This window comes from Cervus elaphus, chromosome X (genome assembly GCF_910594005.1).
Source record: "Cervus elaphus chromosome X, mCerEla1.1, whole genome shotgun sequence".
Taxonomy (NCBI): domain Eukaryota; kingdom Metazoa; phylum Chordata; class Mammalia; order Artiodactyla; family Cervidae; genus Cervus; species Cervus elaphus.
In genome coordinates, this window is record NC_057848.1 from 28,102,836 (window position 1) to 28,125,888 (window position 23,053).

Here is a 23,053-nt window from a genome sequence, read left to right on the forward strand (position 1 = left end):
GTATGACCTAAATCAAATCCCTTACAATTATACGGAGAAAGTGACAAATAGATTCAAGGGATTATATCTGATAGATAGAGTGCCTGAAGAACTATGGACAGAGATTTGTGACACTGTACAGGAGACAGGGATCAAGAGCATCCCCAAGAAACAGAAATGCGAAAAAGCAAAATGGCTGTCTGAGGAGGCCTTACAAATAGCTGTGAAAAGAAGAGAAGCCAAAAGTAAAGGAGAAAAGGGAAGATATACCCATTTGAATGCAGAGTTCTAAAGAATAGCAAGGAGAGATAAGAAAGCTTTCGTTAGTGATCAGTGCAAAGAACCAGAGGAAAACAATAGAATGGGAAAGACTAGAGATCTCTTCAAGAAAATCAGAGATACCAAGGGAACATTTCATGCAAAGATGGGCAGGATAAAGGACAGAAACTGTATGGACCTAACAGCAGCAAAAGATATTAAGAAGAAGTGGTGAGAATACACAGAAGAACTATACAGAAAGATCTTAATGACCCAGATAACCATGATGGTGTAATCACTCACCTAGAGCCAGACATCTTGCATTGTGAAGTCAAGAGGACCTTAGGAAGCATCACTATGAACAAAGCTAGTGGAGGTGATGGAATTCCAGTTGAGCTATTTCAAATCCTAAAAGATGTTGGTTGAATAAATTTGCGACACTCAAACACTTGAGGTGATAGTTTAAAAACGATACCAGTATTTGATCCAGTTTCATCTCAACTGTGTTATACCTGGACATTTTAGATGTTTATCAAAGGTCTTTTATGGGGAAGAAAGTAAATGTATGAAATAAATGCGTGACATTGATGAGTAATGTTGGCTCTGAACAAACGTTTGAAAACTTAGTTGATAAAATTTTGGATCAACTGAAAAAAAGCATGACTTTTGAAATCTCTGAATGCCTTGGTTCTCAGTATTATCATTCTTTATTGAATTTCTTTCTTATTAAAATATGTAGTTTTTAAGACTTTTTTTCTGACAGTATTATGTAATTTTTTAGCGCGGGTAGATGGGAGTGTCGCTTGTATGTTACCGTACGGCTGACATGTATTTTTGTCTATTCTTTATTATCTCAGTAGTTTCATGCTATGTATGTACCATAACCAACCTATTGCCTATGAGAAACATGTAAGATAATGTATTTACAGCCATTGTTACAAGTTTATAATGTATTTTTCTATCTTGTTTTATATGTATGTTATATAACATTCAAAAAGAATTTTTTTCTTGATTGAGAAAAGGATACAAAATGCAGAATCCACAATTTTGATAACTGAAAATTGCCAATTGTTTTCCAGTAAAAAAAAAAAAAAAAAAAAAAAGATGATGTTGTGCAAGTGCTGCACTCAATATGCCAGCAAATTTGGAAAACTCAGCAGTGGCCACAGGACTGGAAAAGGTCAGTTTTCATTCCAATCCCAAAGAAAAGCAATCCCAAAGAATGCTCAAACTACCACACAATTGCATTCATCTCACACCCTAGCAAAGTAATGCTCAAAATTCTCCAAGTCAGGCTTCAACAGTACATGAACCATGAACTTCCAGATGTTCAAATTTGTTTTAGAAAAGTCAGAGGAACCAGAGATCAAATTGCCAACATCTGCTGGATCATGAAAAAAGCAAGATAGTTCCAGAGAAACATCTATTTCTGCTTTATTGACTATGCCAAAGCCTTTGACTGTGTGGATCACAAGAAACTGTTGAAAATTCTGAAAAAGATGGGAATACCAGACCACCTCACCTGCCTCCTGAGAAATCTGTATGCAGGTCAGGAAGCAATAGTTAGAACTGGACATGCAACAACAGACTGGTTCCAAATGGGAAAAGGAGTATGCCAAAGCTGTATATTGTCACCCTGCTTATTTAACTTATATATGCAGAGTACATCATGAGAAATGCCGGGCTGGATGAAGCACAAGCTGGAATCAAGATTGCTGGGAGAAATATCAATAACCTCAGATATACAGATGACACCACCCTTATGGCAGAATGAGAAGAAGAACTAAAGAGCCTCTTGATGAAAGTGAAAGAATTCAGAAAACTAAGATCATGGCATCCACTCCCATCACTTCATGGCAAATAGATGGGGAAACAATGGAAACAGTGACAGACTTTATTTTTGGGGCCCCCAAATCACTGCAGATGCTGCTTGTAGCCATGAAAATAAAAGACACTTACTCCTTCGAAGAAAAGATATGACCAAACTAGACAGCATATTAAAAAGCAGAGACATTACTTTGCTGACAAAGGTCTGTCTGGTCAAGGCTATGGTTTTTCCAGTAGTCATGTCTGGATGTGAGTGTTGGACTATAAAGAAAGCTGAGCGCTGAAGAGTGGATGCTTTTGAACTGTGGTGTTGGAGAAGACTCTTGAGAGTCCCTTGGAATGCAAGGAGATCCAACCAGTCCATCCTAAAGGAAGTCAGTCCTGAATATTCACTGGAAGGACTGATGCTGAAGCTGAAACTCCAATACTTTGGCCACCTGATGCGAAGAACTGACTCACTGGAAAAGATCCTGATTCTGGGAAATATTGAAGGCAGGAGGAGAGGGGGACGACAGAGGATGAGATGGTTGGATGGCATCACTGACTTGATGGACTCATGTTTGAGTAAGCTCTGGGAGCTGGTGATGGACAGGGAAGCCTGGAATGCTGCGGTCCATGGGGTCGCAAAGAGTCAGACACGACTGAGCGACTGAACTGACTGACGGAAATTGCATTAGGGATGGCAGACTATTACTGTAACATTTAAAGTAGTTTGTTTACTGCTCCTGTAACATTACTGGGAAAGTGAATACATCCTCCTCCAGAGTTTTATTCATGCACTTCTTACAGGGACTCAGACCACTGGAAACTCTGGCACCTTCAACATGTGGCATCCACAAGTTCCCCAGGGGTGGCTTCCTTTGCAGTTTGCAAGAAGGGGAAAAGAGCATGGAGATGTACCAGATTGAGGTTTTTATATGCTAGGCCAGGCAGTGACACACGTCATTCTCACTGACATCCCATTCCTTAGATCACAGTCACATGTTTATAAATTTACCCCAAACCAACTTTTATAAGTATTTTCTCATTGAGAACATGAAAAACTGTCTTTGGGAGCCTTTAATGCATTTTGGAAAAGAGTAACTTTAGTTTCTTAGCTCTTTTTTTTTCCATTACAGATTTTTCTAAAACATGTGCAGTTTTAAAAATTAGAATTGAGGTGCTAGCAACTGAAAGATTATGAAGAAAAAAAAGGAAGCAAACACTTGATTTTTGACATGATGCCTTTTTAAAAATGGTAATTGTATTTCCAATAATACTGAATCAATCAGTTAAGTTCATCACTCAGTCGTGTCCGACTCTTTGCGACCCCATGAACTGCAGCATTCCAGGCCTTCCTGTCCATCACCAGCTCCCGGAGTTTACTCAAACATGAGTCCATCAAGTCAGTGATGCCATCCAACCATCTCATCCTCTGTCGTCCCCCTCTCCTCCTGCCTTCAATATTTCCCAGAATCAGGATCTTTTCCAGTGAGTCAGTTCTTCGCATCAGGTGGCCAAAGTATTGGAGTTTCAGCTTCAGCATCAGTCCTTCCAGTGAATATTCAGGACTGACTTCCTTTAGGATGGACTGGTTGGATCTCCTTGCATTCCAAGGGACTCTCAAGAGTCTTCTCCAACACCACAGTTCAAAAGCATCCACTCTTCAGCGCTCAGCTTTCTTTATAGTCCAACACTCACATCCAGACATGACTATTGGAAAAACCATAGCCTTGACCAGACAGACCTTTGTCAGCAAAGTAATGTCTCTGCTTTTTAATATGCTGTCTAGTTTGGTCATATCTTTTCTTCGAAGGAGTAAGTGTCTTTTATTTTCATGGCTACAAGCAGCATCTGCAGTGATTTGGGGGCCCCAAAAATAAAGTCTGTCACTGTTTCCATTGTTTCCCCATCTATTTGCCATGAAGTGATGGGAGTGGATGCCATGATCTTAGTTTTCTGAATTCTTTCACTTTCATCAAGAGGCTCTTTAGTTCTTCTTCTCATTCTGCCATAAGGGTGGTGTCATCTGTATATCTGAGGTTATTGATATTTCTCCCAGCAATCTTGATTCCGGTTTGTGCTTCATCCAGCCCGGCATTTCTCATGATGTACTCTGCATATATAAGTTAAATAAGCAGGGTGACAATATACAGCTTTGGCATACTCCTTTTCCCATTTGGAACCAGTCTGTTGTTGCATGTCCAGTTCTAACTATTGCTTCCTGACCTGCATACAGATTTCTCAGGAGGCAGGTGAGGTGGTCTGGTATTCCCATCTTTTTCAGAATTTTCAACAGTTTCTTGTGATCCACACAGTCAAAGATTTTGGCGTAGTCAATGAAGAAGATGTTTTTCTGGAACTTCTTGCTTTTTTGATGCTTCAACGGATGCAAGTTGAGTAAAACTAAATTTCATTTATGTACTGCTCTGTCATTATTGTTTGCATTTGACTTCATTTTAGATAGTGGACTGGCTAAATAGGGGTTCACATATCCCAGTTAACATGTAGTAAGAAGAGGCAACTCAGGTCTGATGCTACAGCTCAAGGAAACCCGTCATCCTTTATTTGGCTTCTGTCTCAAAGTCACAAGCATTTTATCTATATACCTGCCAGGACAAAGGGAAAATATCAAGGGGGGACGCCAACTGCATCAGTCCAATCCATGAATCTTTCCAAGAAGTTCCATCACAGATGCCTGGGACATGTGTCACGGTCAGCCCAGGAACTGAACTGGGTCATGTGCCCACATCTAGATGCAAAGGTGTCAAAGTTCTGTTAGTAAATATGAAAGGATGAAGGATAGAATGCTGAGATAGATACGGGACCTGACATAGCACTTACCTTACATCATCCTTATTAATTATCCAATTCCTTGTGGGAGTGAGTGAGTGAAGTCGCTCAGTCATGTCCGACTCTTTGTGACCCCGTGGACTGTAGCCTACCAGGTTCCTCCATCTGTGGGATTTTCCAGGGAAAAATACTGGAGTGGGTTGCCATTTCCTTCTCCAGGAGATAAAAAAATGTGGTCCACTGGAGAGCAACCACTTGTAGGAGCTTCTTACAAATCCAGATTCCTGTCCTTGTGCCAGACACAAGGAATCAGAATCTCCCTGAAAATTTGAATGCACTCTACTTTCAGGTTCCTGGACCATTGACCTAAGTTCTATCAAGAACCAACTCTTTTCTTTCACCTGATCTGATCTGCATGAACTCTTCATTAGGTTTATCATTTCACAACTTTTACTTGTACTTCAAAGTGTCAAGGACAGCACCCTTCCTTGACCAATTTGTTTTGAAATTTACACTGAAAATGATAACTTGATAAAGGACTTCCATGTCTATAGTCACACTCTACAGTCTAGCTCTACAGTGCAGCTCTATGAACTTGGGTAAATATTTCTACTCTTTGATCCTCAGTATCCCAAATTATAAAGTGAGCTTACACTAATTCATCTTCCAGAGGATTATTAATATAATTAAATGAATCATGAGTTTGTATACTTTCAAAAGGCAGTAAAGCTTACAGAAATGTTGGTTTTATTTATGGGTAAACACTGGTCTATTTAAATTACAAATTCTAAATCTGCTTGCTGGAATTAGGCAGGTTTCCAGCCTAATGGTCAAAGTGAGGCAAAACAGTACAGTTTCTGCAGCACACAGTTGACTGGTCTACAGTGTAATGAGAGGAAAGAGGCTGTAAGCCACAGTGGTAGGCAAAGGAAGGAGTGCCAACCAAGATTCCACAGAGGAGTTGGCTGAGCACCTTCAAAGGCCCAGTGACACAAAACAGCAAAGATGTGCCTGAGGAAACTGCAGGAAGTTGTATTTGGAGATGACAAAAGGTGAGTTAAATGAGATAAGATGTCAAGGGTTCTCATATGTAGGGTAGACCCTCTCGTGGAGGGTTGGAGGAATCACTGAAGAGTCTTAGGCATCGGAGTGTAGCTAATACCTGAGGATTCAGAGTTTGACAGATCCAACTTGGAATCTTCGTTTTATTACTAGCTGTGGTTTTGGCACGTGATAAATAAACTGGCTGGTGCAAAGGGCTAGAGAAGCAGAAGCAGGAACATAGAGAAACTGGACATATGACAGACATAGCATTGCTAATAGTGGGGAAAGTGTACACCACTCAATAAATGAGGATGGTACCATCATTTTTCCATGGGAGGAAAAAAAGCAAGCAATCAGATCTCTGACACCAGCCCTCAAATCAAGTCTACACAAACAAAGACTTAAAAAGGCAAAGCACTGTCTTAAAATGAGTCTAATTAAATATAGGAGAACACTTTGATGATTTTAGGGTTAAGAGTATTTTATTTCAAAAGACCCAGGAGTCAGGAAAAGGAAAAAAATTGATAAATTGGACTATACCAAAATTCAAAGCTTTTGCACATCAAAGGACATTATCAAGAGAGACCAGGCAACTCATGGAATGGAAGAAAATAATTGCCCAAAATCTATCTGATAAGAGATTCAAATCCAAAATACATAAAGAGCTCCCACAACTCAACTACTACCACCACCATGGCAACAACACAACATGAATAAAAAATTGGCAAGTGACTTCAGTAGACATTTCTCTTAAGAAAATGTGCAAATGACCAATAAGCCCATGAAAAGATGCTCAATATGGCTAATGATTAGGGAAACGCAATTCAAAATCACACTTCACATTCATCAGGATGCCTGTTACCAGAAATCCACAGAATAACAGCTGTTGGCATGGCTGTGGAGAAGTTGGAAACTTTGTGCTTCACTGTTCGAAATGTAAAATGGTGTGGCCCTTATGGAAAACAGCATGCAGTTACTCAAAAAATTGATACTATAATGACCATCTGATCCAGAAATACCACTTCTGGGTGTACACCCAAAAAAAGTGAAATGAGAGACTCAAAGAGATACTTGTATGCCTGTGCTTGTACAGCATTAGTATTTGTCCATCAACAGATGAATGAGGAAACCATGTGATATACACCAACAATGATTGTTCTTTGCCATTAAAAAGGAAAGGAATTCTGACATGCATTACAATATGGATGAAATCAAAGATATGCTCAGTGAGATATCCTGGCCATAAAATATAAATAGTGCATATATGAAGTATCCAGAGTAGGCACATTTACAGAGACAGAAAGTAAAATGGTGGTTGCCAGGGCTTGGGAGGAGGAGGGGTTTGACAATAAGTGTTTAATGTGTACAGAGTTTCAGTTTGGAAAGAAACAAATCCTAAAGGCAGAAGTGGTGGTGTCACTTCATGACACTGAACGCTATACCTAAAAATGGCTAACAAAGTAAAACGTGAACTATTTATGTTTTATTACAATCAAAAGGCAATGTCACAAAACTGAAATCTGGAATATGTGAAAAGCTTCTACGTGTATCTGTAATGAAGTCATCTGATCCAAATGATTAAAGGTCATGATGCCAGGAGATCTGTCACAGAAAAGGAAAGTGAAATGACCAATAAGCACACCCACATGCACACACAGAGACACACACATGGGAGCTCCACTTTATGAGCGACTGCAGACATGTAAAGGAAGATATTTCCAGATGTAATTTTACACCCACTAGTGGCAACAGGCAAGAAACCTGACTCCATCAAGTATTTGGTGAGATCACAGAACAATAGACTAAACCCACTGGTGGAGGCAGAAGATGGAGACAGTTTCCCTGCACTCAGTGAGCCTATGACCTAGCCATCCCACTCCCTTAAACACTGAAATGAGTATTGCACATGGGCTAGACACCAGAACACTGCTTGCATCGGTGCTCTGAAGGGCTTTCAAGTGGAAAGCATGCAGATGTCCAGGGACAAGAAGAAAAATGGAGGGACAAAGGGAGGCGTGGCTCCACAAGGGTACATGACAGGGCAGGGAAAGAGAAAGCCCGGTGGAGACAGGTCACACTGTAGATACTGGTTGATACTGCCACAATGTCGAGTGATGCAAAGAGGAAGTGGCGGAAGACCACAGAGAACCTGATACAATTGACGGTGATTTGCAGACAACATAAGTAAGCAAGGCTATTTAAGGATTAGGTAACAGTGTCTTTAAAAAAAAAAAAAAGAAAGAAAGGAAAATCCAAACCTGAAAATGGAGGGTTGTGGTTTATACAAGACACCCTGGAGGATGGCTCTTCGTCTGCAAGCGGAAGGGAGTGAGTGGAACGGAAATCAGGAGGAGAGTGACTAGGGGTTGGTAAATGCTCCTTCATCAGGCAGGCGGAGGCTGGAGCACCTGTTCCTCACTCCCCTGGCCTTCTGTGATTTCCCAGGAAAACGGCCCGCAAGGGCAGTGTCCTCTGCAGACAGAACATGGAGAGCCGCAGCGTGGGTCCCCAGCCTGAGCACCCCCCACCCCCCCGGAGGGCTGTTCTGTAAGGGGCGGGGTGAGGCCCAGGCCCCGCCTCCCGCATGCGCACTGTGCCGGCCAATCGGCGCTGCTCCCTCTCAGGAGAGGCCGGTTGCTTCCGTGCTGTCCCGAGGTCCTGAGAGGAGCGTCCCGTGTGCGGTGTGAGGTTCGCAGTTTGGAGATTGTGGTGAGGAGCTCACCCTGTGTGGATGAAGGATGGAGGGAGGGAGGGACAGGCAGAGGGATCCAAGAGGGGGACAGAGGGACCCTCAGGGAGGCCGGCGGCACCACATGACCGTGAGCAGGGCTGGGGGAGGGGCGGCGCCATCTTCTCAGACTTGAAGGAATCAGAGTGTGGGGCTGTGGCAGCCAGGCTGGCCTCTGAGGCGATGTCCCCAAGGCTTCCCCTCGGCCTCCAGCCGGGCAGAAGGAGGACCCCAAGGGCTGGGCCAGCAGGCAGGGTTTGGGGAGAGGTGTCGGTCCCCACAACGGTCCCCACAACCCAGGAGAGTCTCAGAGGGTGGGCAGGCGTCATCCACCCAGGTCTGTCCTTCCTGCCCAGTGACCGGGCAGAAAGGATGGGCCAGTGCCCTGAGGTCATCTGGGGTTCAGATGGCGTGTCGGGAAGGCCCCCAACCCGACTGTGCCTGGACAGGTGCTGAACGGTTTGTTCCCCACCCCTATGGAGGGACACTCAGGTTTGTCCTGCCTGTGGCCAGGCCTACCCCCCCTGGCACCGGATCCGTGGGGATGCAAGGCACAGGGGTCAGCCTCTGTCCCCACGTGGGGTCCTGACACTCTGTCCCCAGAGGGTCTTGACACTCAGATGTCTGTGGGCAGCACGGGGCTGTGAGGGGCGGTGCAGGAGCCAGTCCTCCATTGCAGTGCTGAGGGGAGGGGGTCACAATCACTGCGTGCTTCATCAGCTCCTGGTCCAACAAGGGACAGGAGGAAGCACACACCCTGATCTGCCGCGGAGGACCCGTGCCGGCCATTGCTCGTTGACCCTGGGGCCATCTGTGTCTTTATGTTTGTGCTCCCAGGGTGCAGGCGTGCTGTCTATACCTCGGAAGACTCGAGTAGATGGAGAGGCCTCAGAGGAAGCGTCTCAGGAGGGTTAAGGATGCCTCGAAGGAGACTCAGGATGCCCCGATGGAGGCTCATGATATGGCAGCCTGTGACTCTGGGAGTCAGGAGAGAAGAGAGCTGAGTGAGCCAGAGAGTGTTTGCCAAGGGATGGTCTGTCGGAAACCTTTGCAGATCACAGCACATGGGCGAGGGCAGAGTAATGGGGGGGGGGATGGGCAGTGTCCCTTGGGTCATTGCTTCCCAGTCCTCCACATAGTAAGCAGGGAAAGCCATGTGTGTGCCAAGCTGTGTCATGTACCGGAGGCTGCCCAGTTCAGCCTCATATCCCAAACTGGGACTGCCCTGTAAGCTTCCTAGCAGCTCTCCTTCATAACAGCTTGCATGTCCTTCTTTCCGAATCATTTCCCTGAGTGCTACATGTTTTTTTCCCGCTGCTGGTAAACCCTGAAAGGCTTGTAACGCTGTCTCCAAAAAGTGGTCCTGGCCCCTGATCTAACTTCATCTGACCTTCACATACACGATTCCTCTGAGATGTCTGCTTTAAGATGCTTTCGTTGTTGCAAATCCTGGACCCTTCCACAGTGCAGCTGTTTCTTCAGGAAACCTGACCAAAATGCCATATGTCAGCCTTAAACCTTTTCCCATTTTATTTCCATGCAGCAAACAGGTCAGTGATTGATATCCATGAAGAAGAAAGTCCTTTGCAAGCAGCATTTATGGAAGATGTGAGGTAACATGTTTAAAGGAATTTGGGCTTGCCTTATAAGGTACTTTAAGAAAAGTAAAGGTGGGCTCTTGTAGCAAGTATTGTATGTAAAACACTTGGCGTGACACGTTTCTTCCAAAACCAGTATGGTGTTTTAGGTACCCTTAATTTAAAAGTTCATGTGATTTCTTTACAGGAATGAATTACAGGATATGCTGAAAAAATTTGAAGGTATGCTTTAGGAGATACTGTAGTGAAAGTAAATTGCTTTAAAACTCTATATCATAGGAAATGTTAATACCTTGTTCTCAGATTTAGGATCTTCCCTACGTGTTTAGTGTGATTTGGCTTCATAGGTTTCTTTAGTTTCCCTTTTTACTGTGGATGTGGAGAGAATGGTGCTACCAGTGGTGAGGTCAGAGCAATGCTTTTATTTTATACATGGGTGCATTTGATGGACTGTGGGATATTAGAAGAATGTGAATGAAACAATGTTTTTCCTACTTGTATCTCAGAGTAAGGAATATATCCTTCTTTAATATCAATTTTTAATTTCCTCTACCTATTTTGTGTGACATTCCTTTTTCTTTTCTTTGGTGCATACAGAATTTTATATTTAATCCTGTAAAATACGTCTCTATTGTTATATTTACATTAACTGTGCAGTGGAGAACTAAAAGGAACTTTGCTAGCATGCTGGTGATGTAAGATCAGAACCATAAACTTAAAAGTTTAAAATTGTTCTTTTAGATATCAATTACATTAACTGGGTTACAGGAAGAGACTCTTAACAAAGAGCCTATGTCAGTTTCTGAGTCCTCTAAATGGATCCTTCATACAAGCAAGATGTTTGAGTGGGAGCTGTCTCATAAACTGATTATTATGCAAGATAAACTGGATGTATAAAATTGTGTAGCTTGTCACAATCTCTGGAAAGTAACAATTCATGGTAGATCAATAACATACAATCAAATGTTTAGGAAAGCATTTTTATAAATATTGAACATTTTGCAAACTGCAAACCTTCTTTTTAAAACTGATGTAAGACAGACTCCCCATTTTTCCCTTATGAATGGATTTAGAAAGTGTTTTTGAATAAATTCCTTTATTTCCTTAAATTCTTCATGATCTTTGTCTTTAACTCAAAAATACCTAAAATCCTCATTGACTGAATTTAAAAAATCGTTTTCTTGCCTTTGCGTTTATTTTTTTTTTTCTCTTTTGGACACTTCAAAAATAGAATGATGATGTGTGATTTACCTATTGAGTTGTAACAAGAATACATCAGAATGTGTCCTTTGATATGGAGGATATTTTATAAATTTACCCAAACCCAGCTTTTATAAGTGTTTTGTTATGAGTGTTTTGTTTGTTTTCTTTTTGTCTTCTTCTTCTGGGTCTCCTAAGATTCAAATGTTGGGGCGTTTGGCATTGTCCCAGAGGTCTGTGAGTTTGTCCTCATTTCTTTTAATTCTTTTTTTCTTTTTTCCTCTATGCTTCATTTATTTACACCAGTCTATCTTCCATCTCATTTATCCTATCTTCTGCCACAGTTATTCTACTGTTGGTTCCCTCCAGAGTGTTTTTCATCTCAATTATTGCATTATTCATTATTGATTGACTCTTTTTTATTTATTCTAGGTCCTTGTTAAACATTTCCTGCATCTTCTCAATCCTTGTCTCCAGGCTGTTTATCTGTAACTCCATTTTGTTTTCAAGATTTTCGATCATTCTTACTATCATTATTCTGAATTCTTTTTCAGGTAGACTCCATATCTCCTCCTCTTTTGTTTGGTTTGGTGTGCTTTTATCATGTTCCTTTACCTGCTGAGTATTTCTCTGCCTTTTCATCTTGTTTAGATTGCTGTGTTTTGGGTGTCCTATCTGTATTCTGGCAGTTTGTGGTTCCTTTTTATTGTGGAGGTTCCTCACTGTGGGTGGGATTGGATGGGTGGCTTGTCAAAGTTTCTTCATTAGGGAAGCTTGCGTCGGTGTTCTGGTGGGTGTAGCTAGATTTCTTCTCTCTGGAGTGCAATGAAGTGTCCAGTAGTGAGTTTTGAGATGTTTATCGGTTTGCTTTCTTTTGGTCCGCCTGTATGTTAAAGCTCATGGTTATGTTCCTGTGTTGCTGGAGAATTTGGGTAGTATGTTTTGCTCTGGAACTTCTTGGCTCTTGGGTGGAGCTTGGGTTCAGTGTAGGTATGGAGGCTTTTGGATGAGCTCTTATCGATTAATATTCCCTGGAGTCAGGAGTTCTCTGGTGTTCTCAGGTTTTGGATTTAAGCCTCTTGCCTCTGGTTTTCAGTCTTATTCTTACAGTAGCCTCAAGACTTCTCCATCCATACAGCACTGATGATTAAACATCTAGGTTAATGGAGAAAAGATTCTCCACAGTCTGAAACACTGAGAGAGGTTCACAGAATTACATAGAGAAGAGTAGAGGGAGGAGGGAGATAAAGTTGACCAGGACGAGGAGAGGGGGAATCACAAGGGGAGAGAGCAATCTAGCCTGTAATTAAATCCCTATGTGCTCTTCACAGCCTGGAATATCCAGAGAGGTTCACGGAGTTACAAAGAGAAGAGAAGAAGGAGGAAGGAGATAGAGGTCACCAGGAGAAGAAGGGGGGGCTCAGAAGGAGAGAGACAGATCTAGCGAGTAATCAGTTCACTAAGTGTTCTCCACAGCCCTCAATACCCTAAGAGGTTCACAGAGTTTAGTAGAGATGAGATGGGGGAGGGAGGAGATAGAGATGACCTAGGGGAGAAAAGGGGGAGTCAAAAGGGGGAGAGGGCAATCAAGCCAGTAATCACACTCCTAAGTAAAAATGGTACTGGAGATTGGATTCTTAAAGGTACAAAATTGATAACAAATACCAAAAAGCAAAGATTAAAAATCTAGAGTAGAAGTTAGACTTTCAAAAATGCGATATTAAAAAAACAAAATAAAATCACAAAAATTATAAAAATAATATATATGAAATTTGCTTTAAAAATGGGGTCTTTTTTGCAAGGTAATAGTAGGTTACAAAAATGAAAATTAAGGGAGTAATAAAGGACTTCAAAATTTAAAAAAATTAAAAATAAAACAAATGACAATAGTAAAAATATATCTAGGAATTTCTCTGGAGCTGTTGTGGGCAGTGTGGGGGTCACTTCAGTTTCAGATAGTTCCTTGTTTCAGCTTATACTTCTCAAGTTCTATAGGCCCCTTCCAATGTAGTCAGTGCTAACTACAGGGTTTTAATCTGTTCCACCTGTCACTTCTAAAGCGGTTCCCTCTGTTTATTTTGGCTTCTTTTGTTTGCAAGTCTCTTCAGTGTCTAATTTCTGCCCTGACACAAGGGGGCGGTGGTGGTCACTTATTTAGGCTCACTTATTGAGTCGTGCTGTAGGGAGGGAGGAACACTGCAAACAAATATCACTGGCGTGTGTGGGGAGCACTTGCAGGGTCTCAGCCGCACTGGGTTTGCCCCTGCTCACGGCGTGTGTGCTTTCCCAGTCTACACTGCTGAGGTTCCAGGTTGCTCTGCAGGGGAACTGTCTAAAGTGGGCCCTGGGTTGTGTGCACTTCCCAGGTCTAAGCTGTTCAGGTTCAGGTTCTCAAGTACTCCAAAAAGGCGCAGACTCCGTTGGGCATGCGTTTTGTGCCCTTCCCAGGTCTGAGCAGCACAGGCGACCAGGTGCTTGGCGAGTGCACTCTCCCCAGCTGGGTGGGACGTCTTATCACCTCTCCTGTCCCAGCTGCTTGGTTTCCTGGGTGCACAGTGGGAGCACCATCTCAGCTGTGCTGTGTGTCTCTTCTGGGGAGCTGATCTCTGGCTGTGACCTTCCCATAGGATGTCAACCTTCTAGGATCCCAGGAAGACTTGGTTAGCAACTGGGAGCCTGCTCACAGTTTGGTAGAGGATGTCATCTCTGGGGCCAAGATTGCCCCTTTCTGGCTCTGGCTGGTCCGCAGCCGGCTAGCTTTCCTCTGGTATTCGCTCAGTCCTTTGTTCTGTGAGTGGGCCCAGCAGTGCCTTAGGTTAGAGCTTTTCACGGGAAAGTTCTCTCTCTCTCTCCTTTTCTCTTTCTCTGGCTATTCCTCTGTTTGGGTTGCTATCTCACTTTAGCTTCCTCAGATTGTCCTCAGGTCATTCAGGCCTGGTCCCTACCCTAAGCAATGCAGCCCGTGCCTCCCTGTTCAGCCCCCACTTGCTGGTGTCAGATGTGAGCGACTGGGCTACTTCTCCACTGGAAGTTGCCAGTAGGCACGTAATCTGTGGGTTTTATTTATTTATTTATTTATTTTTCCTCCCAGTTATGTTGCCCTCTGAGATTCCAAAATGCCCCACAGACTCGCTGGTGAGAGGGTTTCCTGGTGTTTGGAAACTTCTCTTTTATGACTCTCTCTCTGGGATGGCACTCCATCCCTAACTCTTTTGCCTCTCTTTTTATCTTTTATATTTTGTCCTACCTCCTTTTGAAGACAGTGGGCTGCCTTTCTGGGTGCCTGGTGTCCTCTGCCGGCGTTCAGAAGTTGTTTTGTGAAATTTGCTCAGAGTTCAAATGATCTTTCAATGAATTTGTGGAGGAGAAAGTGGTCTTCCCATCCTATTCCTCCACCATCTTAAGACCACCCCCAGTTATAAAGATTAGAATTGAGGTGCTAGTAACTGAAATATTATACAGAAAAAAGGGAAATGCATACTTGAGTTTTGACATATGCCTTTTTAAAATGGTGATTGTATTTCCAATACTACTGAATCAATACTAAGTGGAAATATATATGTTTGATATAGATGATATTAAGAAGCTTCTTCATGCAAAGAGAAAAAGATTTATAATGAATACCAATGCTTCTATCCAAAGCATTAACCTGATAATTGAGCATGTTTGGAAAACCCAGGAGGAGCAAAGGTAACAAACATTGTTGGTTTTTAGAGCCAGGACCTGGGTGTCATATCTTAGTGTTTGTGAGTCCAGCTTAATTAAAATAATGCTGTTATCCTCTATTAATTGGTGTCTCTGTTGAGAAATATATGCAGTTTGATTTTTATTGACGTCAATACTTCCTTTAGTCCTATAACCTTACACCTTAATTGAAAAGAGAGGTATTACTAAAGGTCGATAATGGTAACCTATTTTCTGCTTTAAAATTATAGCTGAATTTTGTTAGTATTTAAGAAAAAATTATATTCGTTCTTGGAATATGCTAGATGAATAAAAGAGAAGTGTCTTGTGATATTTAGCTGTATTCAATTGTGTGGAAAGAGTTAATCTTATATTTGAATAACTTCAAAATTTATCATCATCGGGTCCACTTTTCTTTTGTGCAAAATCTTTATTGTGACAGGGTGAGGGCGGGGGAAGTGAAATATTCCTGTTTAGAAAACTTATATGATATCTTCATTGAATCTCTTTATCATTCAATAAGTGAAAATGAAAAAAAAACTTATAGATAAAATGCATTTGGGGGGAAGTTTATACTGCATTAAATCTTCCTTAGTTCTCAAGAGCTAAGGCATGTGAGATCGCATCCCTCTTAGACAGTTGGGGACAAGTACTGAGGGAATGAGAGTAAATCATCCATTTTGTTTTGCCATTTCCCATCGGAAATTTTCAGCTGCAATTATTCCCTTCTCCCTTTATAGTATAATTTGTGTCAAATCAGTTTCGTTTTGAATGTGTTTACTTTTTTCTTAGCAATATGAAGTATGACATTGCTCATTATTACGTTTTACAGGCAGAAGCTTTATCGTGAATATTCTCAGCAGTTTCTGACTTTGTTTCTGGAGTGGGATATAAGCGTGCAGGAAACCAAGGAGGAAGAAGAAAAACTAGCTGTTGGTATCAGGCTTAACTTTCTAATTAATCTGTTGTAACCAAGAGGCTTCTCAAGAGGTGGCGCTCGTGGCAAAGAACCTGCCTGCCAATGCAGGAGACCTAAGAGGGACGAGTTCAATCCCTGGGTCGGGAAGATTCCCTGGAGGAGGTCATGGCAACCCGCTCCAGTATCCTTGCCTGGAGAATCCCATGTACAGAGGAGCCTGGCGGGCTACAGCCCATAGGGTTGCAAAGAGTTGAACACGACAGAAGCGACTTAGCATGCACGCATGCTTTGTAACCAAGTCTCAAGTTTAATGGAGAGCCTGGTCATGTCTTAGACCCATAGACCTGAACCAGGGCCCCACTGCTGCCTATGTGGTTGGACCCGGATCACAGAAAATCAGAGAAGTACAGGCACACACCACACTCACAAAAGCCCCTGGTCTTTACTCCCTCTCTTGGTTTGGATTCTTGCAGTTCCAAGTGTCTGAAATTTACCAGAGTACAAAAGCAGAGTTTCAGGCCTTATCGAAAGTTTCTCAGGCAGGGTCATTTGGGCTCTGTCTCTATCTCCTAGTAGGATTTTTCCATGAGGTCTGTAAGGTAGAGTCTTGCAATCCTAAACGTGCTCTCAGTTTAGTAAACTCCAGTGTGCTGTGCTTAGTCTCTCAGTCGTGTCTGACTTCTTTGTGACCCCATGGACTGCAGTCTGCCAGGCTCTTCTGTCCATGGGGATTCTCTAGGCAAGAATACTGGAGTGGATTGCCATGCCCTCCTCCAGGGAATCTTCCCAACCCAGGGATCGAGCCCAGGTTTCCCACACTGCAGGCAGATTCTTTACCATCTGAGCCTCCAGGGAAGCCCAAACCCCAGTGGACCGAGAAAATCTTGTTCTGTGGCTTGGCAGGAAGTTCTTTCGGAAGACTATCACTCATCTAGTTTGGATCATTTGCCTATTCCATAACCAGCCATTGCAGTCAGGGCATGGTTTACTCTTACCGGACTGACCTCTGTCACAGTTAGGGGTAAGGATGGTGGAGGAGGTGTTGCCTTTTGAGGGCAGAGGAGAAAACCTGGAATTGTTTCCTCACAGTGGGTCAGTGGATGGACCACGGAAATACCATTGCCAAGCTGCAGTACAGTCCAACTTAGATGAGCATCATAGCGATCACGAATCTAAAATAAGACCTGTCTGTGTGGTTGTGGCTGAGCAGCTGGAGAGTTGGATTTTCCAGGGTTAGGGTGAGCTAAGCATGTTGACAGAGTGAAAAGGGGGTAAGGTGTAAGTGCAAGGGTGTAGGTATAGTGAATGACCATGGCCTTAACTCAGAAGGAGGATACAGGGCAGGGGGTGGAGAAAGGGGGCAGTGAAAAATGTTCAATTCAAATGTAGATATCAGGTCCTGGTAGGGTACTGAGACACAGTACAGAGGGGAGTGAGCTGCCAACATAAGGAGGTAGAGGTTACCTGATGGGAAAAATGGGCAAACAGTATATAGTACAGTGGTCAAGACCCTGGGCTCTGGAGTCATAATGTTGGGATCCAATTCTGATTTGTCCAATTACTGGCTATGGAGCCATGGGCAGATTATGTATCTCTGACAGGTCTCAGTGTCCTCATGTATGAATGGGGTGTAATAAGAGTACCTACATCATAGGTTTGCCTTGAGGATGAGTTCCTAAGGGAGTTCCCTGGTGGTCTAGTGGTTAGGATTCAGGGCTTTCACTGCCTTGGCCAGGGTTCAATCCCTGGTTGGGAAACTGAGATCCCACAATCCACTCAGTGCAGCCTTCCCCGCCCCCCAACCCCGCTTTCTCCCCTCCAGTCCTCCCCTTCACCAATGAGTTCCTAAGTGTTAAGTTCACTTAACGTCTTTCAGAGCAGGGCCTGACAGATAGTTCCTGTATGAGTTTGCGGTTCTTCCTCTTATATAGATTTTGCAGTTGTTGGTGACAGAATCTAGGGTAAGGAAATGTAAGTGAATGGCTAAACTAGGGGAGAGGACAGAATTGTTTCTGGAGATCAGGTCAAAGAACTCAAAGTTTTGCATTATTGAAAGGTTCATCTTGTATATTGAATGGCCAAGAATTACTACATGTTTCAATGTTGTTAGGAAAGAATTTTTCTCTTAATTGCTGTTAAATAGGATAATTGCATAGATTTCATTTATTTTTGATAAAGAGATGGTGGTGAAAACTGTTTGTAAATTTTGTAGCTACCAAGAATTAAGATGGATGTTTTGAATATGGGCAAAGAAGGACATTTCCTGTGTAGAGCATTGTATTTCTGCTTCCTTATGCACCACAGCATCCTCACCAGGAAAGATTTTTTTCCCATCTATCACCATACAAATGATTACCTTCAATGCTATAAACCAATTTTACCTCAACAAAATACGTTAAACAAGAAAGAAAGTGCCTTCTCAGTGATCGATGAATAGTATCATTTCATTTGTTTGTATATTGGTGGAAGCACAAACATCTAAGCTTTGTTTTAAAATTTAGCACAGAAAATGTTAAAAAATTGATTTAAAGAATAATCCTTTTAATGTCCTGTAGAATTACACGTTGCTAAATATTAAATTAACTGCATTTTATCTCAACGTCTTTTCTTTCCTACTTGTAGAATTTGTTTCGTGAGCAGCAAAAGATTTTTCAAGCAGCAAGAATTGTTCAGAGACAGAGGCTGAAAAAATTTTTTAACTTATACGACCAGTTCTTAAAGGTCTGTTGTTTTTGTTAATGCAATTCATTCTTATAAAACATAATGTCTATTTTGAAGTAGAAGTTAGATTCTTTTGTAGTTTTGGTAACAGTATTTTGGCGATAACGTTTTAAATTCTTCTGCATTTTCCATTTGGAGGAATTGATTTTGGGTGAACATGAATGCTAAATTTATTTCTATTTTTATTTGTTTTTAATTAATTAATTTTTATTTTTAGGATTTATTATTAGCTTTGTGATATTACTTAAAATAGGAAATGATACATTGGGAATATTACCTAGAAAGAGACGTGATTAAAATCGTGATTAAAATCGATACTTTAATCCTAATTTTATATTCAGCAGTCAGTTTTTTGGGAGATCAGTGACAACTATCAGGAAAGTAGGAAGTCAGCGATTAAGTCCTAATGTCTTTTACTTCTGTTTACTTCAGTGGTGTGTGTAAAATAGTAAGTAGCAATTGTACTTTCTGAATATATCTTTTATTTTCAAATATATTATGTGAGTGTTCTTTGGCATATTTGCTTTTAGTTTTTAATGTATTTATTTTAATTGGAAGATAATTACTTGACAATGCAGAATTGCTACAGTGACTAAAAATGCCTTTATATGCAAATGAGTAGTCACAGGAGGAAGCCTGGAATGCATAGCAGTGTGAAAAAGCCAGAGGAGGGGAAAAAGCTTATGAATTGAGAATCATCTACCATGCCATTCTCCCACTAGCAGATTGCCTTCATGACGCTGTTCTCTGCTTCATACAGATGCATACTTATTCAGGAGGCAATGGAATCCCAGATATACACCCCTTCTTATTTTGATGGGATGTTCCATTTCATTACCTTGCTCAAATACATATTAATATGTCACTCAACTAGTAAAAGAATTTTAAAATAAATATCCCTTAAAGAACTTTAGAATCATTTAGTGCAAAAGCGTTATTGTAGAAGTGTCTCCAAGGGAACAAATGTGTTATTCTAATGCTCCCTGATAATTGACTATTAATTGATGTGAAGGTTTGATAAAGTACCAAAGAAGATATCAGGTTGGTGACTTCAGTGTTGTCTTTGACTCCCCTAAGTACCTTGTCCTTCCCACCCAGCTATTACTTGGCCCTGCAATTTTCACCTCTGCAACTGTACTTTAATTTCTTCCTTTGAATTCCCACTGCTGCTGTCCTACCTGGTTCAGGGCCTCATTGTCCCTTGCTTGTTCTATTAAACTCTTGCCTGACTTCTCTCCTCTCCAATCCATCCTTCACACTTCTGTAATACGATCCTCCAAATAGTATCCCTTCTCTCCTGAAAACTCATCATAATATCTTCCCAGTTTGAAGTCTCAGGCGTTCAATGTGTACCCCATATCAAGATCCCCCTCTCTTTGTGATTTCCTCCATACATTCTTTGTCTCCTCCCACCTGTCCAGATTGGTTGCTTTCTCTGCACTAAGTCACCATTACCTCCTTGCTTTGCATATTCTCCTCCCTGGCAGTAGGCTTGATTCCCTTCTTTTACCTATTGACATCTTATTCTTTTGCCAACAAAATCAGAAACCATCCTATTTTCCACTACACAGCCACAGCAAAATGTGCTTCCTGAATTGTTATACTGTTTTTGTGTTGCTTTCTGTTTACATGTTTTTAATTCTCACTGGAATAAGGAAGAGATTATGTACTCATTTTCTAATTCCTCCAGGGCACTTAACAGAATGCTTTTTATATAGGATGCACCAGATTCCTATTTGCTGAATGAATAGTAAAAGTTTAGAACATGTTTGTTTTCCATACCTTAATGAGTTCCTATGACAGATCATCTTTTCCCTCTAATGGAACCATGCTGCATTGATTATTGGTCATTATAGGTGCAATTGTTACCTGGTGTTTAGAAAGCTTGTCAGAGAATTTTTAAACTATGGCATTCATGATATGAGACTGTCAGTGATTTCCTTTCTTCCTCCTCCTCTTCTCCTTCCTCCTCCTTTGCCTCCTCCTTCTTTTTGGTCCACCTTGACCTTAGCTGTTCAGGAACTCATTGTTTTGAGCAAAGTGTGATGATAATGATCTTTGACTCAGATACAACATTTGAAGGATTTCTTAAGTGGGTGTTTCAATCTCCATGTTTTAGTTACAATATTTTTGAAATAAATAATGAGCATCCTTTGACTGTTAAATGTTGTTACTTTGAAATTTAATTGTATGTGTTTAGAAAGTGAAATGAAAAGTGGTGCTTTATCACTGGACTAGGCCTTCTGTTTTAGAGTATGGAGGAGTTTCAGAAGGATCATGAACATCTTCTGACTGATGAACAAAGTGAAGTTAGACGAGAAATGGCCATGCTGCAAAACAAAATTGTGATGGATGCTGTAAGTAGTGCATGTTTAATACTGAGAACTATGGAGGGACGTGAACATTGGGGTATTTTTTTATGAACTGTATGTAACAATTATCTAAATAATATTCAACTGTTTTAATATTTCTTTCCTTTTTGGAATCAGCAACAGCAAGAGCTGGCAAATATTCGGAAGTCTCTTCAATACCTGCTCTCTGACGATGCTGAAGACAGAACTGGAACCTAAGTTATATGATAGTAACGTAATATTAGCTCCATCAAACCTATACATTGCCATAGGCTAAAATTTTCTAGTTGCAGTCAGCACATCTTGTTTATCATTTGTTTGTTAAGTGTAAGAATCCTTTTCTGTTAACCACTAAATGAATCCTAAACAGTTATGTGGGTAGCAACAATTTCACAGGTACAAGGATCAAGCTTTCCACCCTTTGGGTAGCAAATGGAGATGTTTTCTCCCTAACACTGTCAATTAACTTTTAGCAATAAATCTACTTCATTTTAAGTTTTGGCCTCAGCAGTTCTGTACCAGTCCTAGAAAACGGAAAGCACCAGTGTGGAGAGTTATAGTGTTCATCCTTAAGGAAAAGAAAAACTGAAGAACATAAAATCTATTTCAACTGTAAATCCCCTTTGTATTTACTCATTGGTTTACAGAGCCAGTTCCAGTGGGGGAAAATGATTTCAAATGAAAATCTACTCCATTGCCTTAGAAAAATTATTAAAAGCACTTGAGATTCTGTTTGTGAATAAACTGAGCTGCTAAAAATCATTAAGAGGACAGGCCTAGGTATATAAATATCCATGCTGAGATATGGGCTCGTGAATTGCCATTTCCACAAAGACATTAAAATGTCATTTAATTGTTGCTGGTACACTATTAAATGACACCTGCCCTTAGCATGAATCCAAACACATTTTATATTAATACTCCTTTCAATGAACCATGATACACGAGGCCAGGGATGTTTGTGCAAGTGTGATCCAAGGACTCAGGGTCAACTGGAAAAGACACGCATGGGGGAAAAGTGTGAGGATAACACACCTGGATGTCAGGGGGAGGCGAGTAAGAAACAGGGATGCTCCAACTCATCTCTTCTGAGGTGACCCTTAGTTAGCGACAGCCCCTGGACAGCTCTGATCCCGGGACCCTAGAGTAAGACAAAGCCATGCTGCTCCACATGCCACTCACAAGAGGAGAGCCAACCGACTTTTGTATCACTGTGTACCAACCAGATGAAGGCTTTCGGCAGCTTCTTAGTGTGGAGAAAGGGGAAGGACTTAACCAGGACCTGCCATCCAGACTATTTATGTTGTTGTTCAGTTGCTAAGTCTCGTCTGACTCTTTGCAACCCCATGGACTGCAGCACTCCAGGCTACCCCATCCTTCACTAGTAGCAGGTTGCACTGCTGGCTGGTGGTTTCAAGTCAGAGAGACTTTCTGAAAGACAGGTATGGGTTTGAGTCTCAGCTTGGGCACTTCTCAGTTATGTGACTCTCAACTTGTGTCCTAAATTGTCTGCTCCCTACAACACTCCATTTTTTTTGGCCGTTTGTGGGTGCTGGGGGCAGTTCAGATCAATTAGCAGTGTTTCTGCTCTCAAGGGGATGATTAAACATGCTGAAAGAATACTGGACTTAAGCACTTGCCAGTGGTCATTTTGGGAACCCTGAGCTGAGATAGAGAGGTGGGAGAGGCAGAACGGTCCCTGACAACTTGATTGGGGACCATTGAGGTCTTCCATTTCCCTACTCAGTATCCGTGTACCCAGTTCACTTGGTTCCCTTCCACAGAAACAACAGATTGTTACAGGTGGGACGAAATTCGGGAAAGAAAACTCAACCTTTTCCTCTTTAGGTACACATAAAATACATTTTCAAAAATGTAAGACAATGCCATGCTTTTCAATTCTATTTTTTTTTTACTTTTAAAAAGTGCACTATTTTTCCTGTATAACATGTGCATCACAATAAGGTTAATA

The 23,053-nt window shown here is 41.6% G+C and overlaps 1 protein-coding gene across 1 annotated transcript; it reads left to right on the plus strand.

Annotated features, from left to right (window-relative positions):
• Positions 1–8,453: 8,453 nt before the first annotated feature.
• On the plus strand, positions 8,454–21,521 carry LOC122690723 (synaptonemal complex protein 3-like). Its single transcript, XM_043897635.1, has 9 exons — positions 8,454–8,589; positions 9,446–9,612; positions 10,152–10,221; positions 10,394–10,428; positions 14,979–15,096; positions 15,923–16,022; positions 18,632–18,730; positions 20,983–21,087; positions 21,220–21,521. The coding sequence occupies exons 2-9, from the start codon at positions 9,486–9,488 to the stop codon at positions 21,298–21,300; spliced, it is 735 nt and encodes a 244-aa protein (XP_043753570.1). The 5' UTR covers positions 8,454–8,589; positions 9,446–9,485; the 3' UTR covers positions 21,301–21,521.
• The last annotated feature ends 1,532 nt before the right edge of the window (positions 21,522–23,053 follow it).